Source organism: Musca vetustissima, unplaced genomic scaffold, assembly GCF_032173495.1.
Source record: "Musca vetustissima isolate MV318-11 ecotype Yass unplaced genomic scaffold, APGP_CSIRO_Mvet_v1 utg323252, whole genome shotgun sequence".
NCBI classification, from domain to species: Eukaryota; Metazoa; Arthropoda; class Insecta; order Diptera; family Muscidae; genus Musca; species Musca vetustissima.
The window spans coordinates 3701-10196 of record NW_026875171.1 but is presented as its reverse complement, the minus strand read 5'-3'; the positions used below and the strand labels follow the sequence as shown (position 1 = coordinate 10196).

The 6496-nt window shown below is 33.8% G+C and overlaps 1 protein-coding gene across 1 annotated transcript; it reads left to right on the top strand.

Annotated features, from left to right (window-relative positions):
- Nucleotides 1–4874: 4874 nt before the first annotated feature.
- LOC133337669 (adhesive plaque matrix protein 2-like) lies at nucleotides 4875–5795 on the top strand (the record flags this gene model as incomplete). Its single annotated transcript, XM_061545876.1, has 4 exons — nucleotides 4875–5013; nucleotides 5184–5259; nucleotides 5383–5501; nucleotides 5581–5795. Coding segments are annotated over 4 exons (549 nt in total), but the record flags the coding sequence as incomplete, so codon positions are not given.
- Nucleotides 5796–6496: the final 701 nt, after the last annotated feature.

Below are 6496 nucleotides of genomic sequence, written 5' to 3'. Positions count from 1 at the left end.
CAAAACTAAATTATTAGCTTTGAACTTGAGCTATATCGGCCCTTAATTAGGCCTAACCTCTTATATAATAAAAACACCAAGTATTCGCTAATTCCTACACATCATATAAATTTGCCTTCTAAGTTGGATTATTTTCAGGATTTTATACACATGTTTCACCCTACCATGCGGTTATAATATATGTCAACATTTTGGGGTTTGAAGATTTTAGGGAACATCACCATTGAAATTGCTGAAATTTCTATTTGGTTTGTAACAATCGATAGGAAGAATTGTAGTTATATGTATGTTCCCTATATTTTCATTTCAAAAAGTTTTCAGTATTTCTATAGTGGAGGGTATCCAAAGTTCGGCCCGGCCGAACTTAACGCTTTTTCACTTGTTTAATAAATGGGATATATCGGTCATCATTTTGAAATAATTACCATATTTCGGTATCTATGTCAAATCACAATCTAAAAAGATGGGAACCTTGTGGGGAGACATTTAAAATCTCGACATACATTTCTGTTGAGTTGACATACCACTACAAATTTTGTAGCATCCTATACAAACAAATAAAGTCGATACACAATTACAAACACACATATATACACATGTTCATTTGAAAACGAACCTGCCTGATTTGCCATTGCAATATCAGATTATTCTTTCTGTACTCGATAAAGATTATTTGTTAGTTTTGTTCTTAGTTTATTTAATTTTATTTTACCACAAACTCATACGCACTAACGACTATGTCCATTTAGATAATGTCCAAACTTAATGAATTCCATAGAATTTATTTAACAAAAAAAATGCAAATGCAGTTTAGAAGTTGAAGACCAGTGAACTGCAATTGCATATAATTTTAATTAATTTACTTAAATGTAAACATTTGCCAATCGATTTTTGAAAAGGTTAAATCGATATCAGAGTTGAGAGATGAAATGTGACCAGGTAAATTTGTCGGAGAATTATTTAATTAAATATTATTGTAAACGAACGTAAATAAATAATAACAAGATGAGGATTCTATTTGAAAGGATTATGTGATGATTATGATTCTAGTGCAATGAGCTTCTATTTACATTTTTATAAAGATTCCATGCATATTTTAAGGATTAAAATTGCATTTATTGCAAACTAGCCAATAGTAAATTCATTTTGTCATACCTTTTGCTTATTCTAATCCCTCATGATTTGTCATTGAATTTTGTAATGCTCAACCCTACCCCATCTCATCTGAAATGTAATACAAGCACTTAAACGTAATGTAATTCACCTTGTCAAACATCCAGCCTCTATACCCTTTTGGCAATTTTTATTTAAACATAGATTTAGTGCACTAACAACAACAACAACAAAAAATCCCCAAAACTCAATTAGAAACACTAAATGTGTGTTTGTATCAAACATGTTCAACTGTTGATCAGACACAAGACCTTTAGGCATCGTAGAAGAGGAACATGTGCACGTGTATTAGTATATGTGATTTAATTTGTTACCTATACGGTATGGTAAGTAATAAGTATTTGAGGATTGGGGTATAGAGAATATTTAAGATTGTTTTTATCTGGTTTGGTTGAATTTTTTTTTTACAAAAACTTCTCAGGGAAAATGCAACTCAACATTTGATGGGGATTATGTATAATTATGGAAATGACAAGATCCAATAAAAACATAAACATACTTAACAAACAAAAACAATGTTAATTGCGGCCCAGTCAAACTTTTTATACCCTCCAGCAAGAATCAAAATATCTCTAATTAATGGTGCTCCTAGGAGAAAACTCATGTTATGATAGGACCTTGAACTTTGAACATCATTGAAATTTTCCAAATATCTAATAAAGGGGCTATAATAAAACGGTGATCAATATTGATATTTTTTGGTAGTGAGGTTTGAACGTAAATGAGAATACAAAAGAACAAATTACAGGCAACCTTATCCAAAATTCTCACATACCAACTTGGGTCAATATTAAAATTTTTTGGAGTGGAGATCTGGCCTTCGTTATAAGGGGTTACCCTTAAATTTGGGTTAATATTAAAAATTTTAATACAAGGATGTGCTATACAATGAGAACTCAAAATTGAAAATTACAGCCCAATTGATTGGAAAACATGTCCAAATTCCTAAAATGCCGAATATTGGAGGTTACCGTTATATGGGAGCTACTATGAAACTTGGGTCAATATTTAACATTTTTGGTACGGATATGTGTCATGCAATGAGAACAAAAATACCAAGCAGCAGTCAGTTCGGTTGGAAAACTTGTCCAAAATCCGCCAATTACCGAATATTAGGGGTGTCGTTATATAGAGGCAACCCCAAATCTTGGGTCAATATTAATATTTTTTGGTGTGGATATTTGTTATCCATATAAACACAATATACTAAATTATAGCCAAATCGTTTGGAAAACTAATTCAACATCCCCTAAATTCCGAATATTGGGAGGTACCGCTGTATGGGGCATACCCCAAATCTTGGTCAATATTAATGATTTTTGGTATGGAAATGTGTCATTAAAAACGACAGCCAATTCGGTTGGAAAACGTCTCCAAAATCCCCAAAATATCGGATATTCGGGGGTTACCGTTACCCTAAAATTTGGGTCAATATTAATAATTATACCCATCACCACACTGTCGGTATAAAGTCCTTGTACATATCTCTGTAACAGGCAAAAGGAATTGAGATAGGCCCATTGTTCTCATTGATAATATGCACAGAATCACTTTCTGAGTATATTAAGGCATGTCCGTCCATGTATTTTTGTGATCAAAGTACATGATAATCCGATTGGAATGATTTACTTGGTTCAAGGACAAACCCTATTGAAATTGGAGAAAATCGGTTCAGATTTAGATATAGCTCCTATATATAGTTTTGTCCGATTTTATGTAAATGGTGCAACAAACTCCCAATATAGATCAGATCAGTACTGAATTGGTCTAGATTGATGTATGCCAAGTTTTGTTGTAATCGGTTCATATTTAGATATAGCTCCCATTTTGCACAGCTTACAGAATTAGGTCTGGATTGATGTATACGAAGTTTTGTTGGAATCGGTTCAGATTTAGATATTGCTTCCATATATAGTTTCGTTCGATTTTATGTAAATGGAACACCATATTGTCAATGTTTTCAGATTGAGACAAAATGTTGTTGTTACAGGTTGACATCCGTGAAGTTTTGTTGAAATAGGATCAAATTTAGATATAGATACCATATATATTTTCGTCCGATTTTATGTAAATGATGCATCGAAGAATCTATGTTTGTGCTATGTTCACGAAATTTAGCAGTGAATATGGAATATAGTCTAGAATGCTTTTTGTCATGTTGGAAATTGATTCGGATTTAAATATACCTCACATATACACCCTGTTCTATTTGCCCGATATTTTGTTGTTGAAACCAGCTTGATATATTTTTTTATATATTACATATATTTTTGTCCGATTTTATTCAAATGGTGAATTGGAGGAGCCTATGTATGTTCGCTTTACATGAACTATTGCATAGCGTATTTGATTGAATAAATTTTAGGTTTATATATATATTCCTTATATTTTAAAAATCGAACCTAGAATAACGTGTATTGGATTATGTGTCGAGATAAATGTTGCATAGCGCACTGTGATATTTTATATATTTTTCTCGATGATTGAAATTCAATATTTTATAAATTTCAGATTGGTATGTGTATGGGTTGTTTTAATTTAGTTCAAATATCTATGTATACTATGTCTATTCTATCTAAAGGATATTGTGAGCACCTCTTGTATGTACCCAAAGTGGTGAAGCCGTAACTGGGCTTTGGTATGGATATGTGTTAGCCAATGTTAAAACAAAATAGCAAATTACAGCCTGTTCGTGTTCCAAATCCCCAAAATAACGAGTATTGGGGTGTACCGTTAGATGGGGGATACCCTGAAATGGAGATCAATCATCCAATGAGAACCCAAAATACCAAATTACAGCCAATTCGGTTAGAAAACGTGTTAAAAATCCCCAAAATACCAAATTTTTGGGGGGTTTCGTTATATGAGGGCTACCTCTAAGGTCAGTATTTGGTAAAGATATGTGTTATTTAATGAGAACCCAAAATACCAAATTATAGACAATTCGGTTGGAAAACTTGTCCAAAATCCCCAAAATACGGAATATTGGGGGGTACCTTTATATGGGGGGCTAACCCGAAACGAGCACCGATATATCCCATTTGCAATGCAAAACATCCTAGGAGTACTAGAAATATCGGTGCAAAATTTCAGTGCTCTATTTTAAATATTGCGATTTCTATCGAGATTTCAACAGACGGACTCGCTTAAATTGACGTAGAATTTTATTCTGGCCAAGAATATTTCTACTTTATGGTGTCTCCGGTGAATATTTCGAGGTGTTGCAAACTGAATGACAAATTTATTGTAATATACCCTCCAATTTTTGGTGGAGGGTATAAAAACAAGTCAACACATATTTCGGCGAGGGCCCACTAAAAATATTCTTTAAAAATTATTGTGGCGAGGTTTCCTGAAAAATTCACGCTAATAGAAGCGACCTTTTTACAATATTTCTTAAATCTACACGTTTATTCTGTACAATATATGGATTATTATTCCCCAATTTTACAAATCCTTTGTATACTTTAATTAGAGACTTGACGGATTCCCGGGAGAAAGCTACTCATTTTCGGTTTTTATTTTTATTCTCAAAATACTTTAACACAATCCTAATATTTTCCTCTTTAGTGTTATTGTATTTTGGGGGGCGGAAAGAGTACAAACTATAATTAAAGAAGGACATGCTAAATCTGCCTTTGTCAACAACTCTCTCTAATCCATCCTCTATGTCTCTCTTTCTCTTTTTCGACTATTTTCAGATAATAATTACAAAATTAAATTAGCATCAGGGGATTTGAGTGTCGAAGCATGTCAACCGAATCCTTGCCAATACAATGGCAAGTGCATTGCCAACAATGGAAGCAGTTACTGTCAATGTCTGGGCCATTACACTGGAAGGTAAATGCACTGAACTGAGCTGTGTGCTGGCACAGCCACAAAAATCCTGCTAATCCTGCTGTGAACAAAGACTAAAATTTCTACAATGACTAAAATTTATAACAAATTTGTTCGTTCTCCCCCTCTCTCACCTTTCTCCCTTACCATGCTTCTTTCATTATTATATATAGATTTTGTGGTCTAAATATGTGTGAACTAGATCCCTGTGTCTTTGGCCGATGTGAATTGACAGCAAATAATTTCAAGGTAAATAAAACCAACAACAACAACAATAGATAATAATAAGACTTGAGGTTATGTTTGGCTTGCTTGAGAATATCCGTTTTTCATTCACAATTATTTATTTTTAATACAATTGCAAATTGATAGTGCCATTGTCAAGCTGGTTATATGGGTACAACGTGTGAACAAAAACAAAAGCCCTGCTCGGAGAATCCCTGTGAAGGTCGTGGTGTTTGCATTGAAAAGAATGGCGGTTTCTTTTGTCGGTAAGTATGGCCCGCTTAGAAGAGGGGAATATATATTTTGTAACTGTTGCTCTTGTTCTTATCTTCCTTGTTATTCTAGCTGTTATGCCTGGTGGGAGGGACATCGCTGTGAGAAACGTATGCTGCATATACCCTATAAGCCGTTGTCGGAACGCATGCTGCAAGAGCCCTTTTGGCTAGGTCTTATTACAGTATTTGTTGTTCTGGCTGTTATCGGCTTGGTATGGTGTGCCAAACGACATTTTCCGGAGAAAATTGAAAAACTCTTGGCCGAGGAAGCCGATCGGAATCGACGTGAGTATATGGTTTATTTATTTGTTTTGGTTTGGCAGGATATCAAAAGTTAAGCAAAATATTTGTACGCAAGTTTACAGTCGTGAGGGGAGCATTCCTTAGAAATTTATTTATGAAAATTTTAAAGTAGATATTTTAAAATCAGAATTCGGGAGTTACCTAGATACGTTTTCGTGGATGAACCTGAGTGCCTGAATGTTTTTTTCTGTACAAAAAGAAAGTAATACAGTCGGACTGGGCCGACTACCACTTTGGGAATATTCTATATATCTATCCTAACAGACGTCGCCTTTTCGGAGGAACATTGACATGAAATTGAAGGAATTCAAATATGTGACCCGACTAACATAAATTCATATACGTGGCTTTCTGCAACCTATGCTAAATTTCATTCGGGCAGATTTGGAGTCGTTTGCGTACAATGGTACAAACTTATGTAATTCGATTTAAAGTAATCTGATATGCGCTATTCAAAATTTAATATCAATCAGACACCCGTTAGAAATATATAAATTGAAATTTTGTATGCAATTTATATTTTCTTCAGTACGTTGTACAAAATTGTGTGTCAATCGTACAAACTTCGGGTCTTTAATGAACTATTTTCATAAAACCGGACCAAAGTATATATGGGAGCTATAAATAATTCTGAATAGATTTTCGCGAAACTTAGCTCACATTATTCTTGACACAGTTCAATC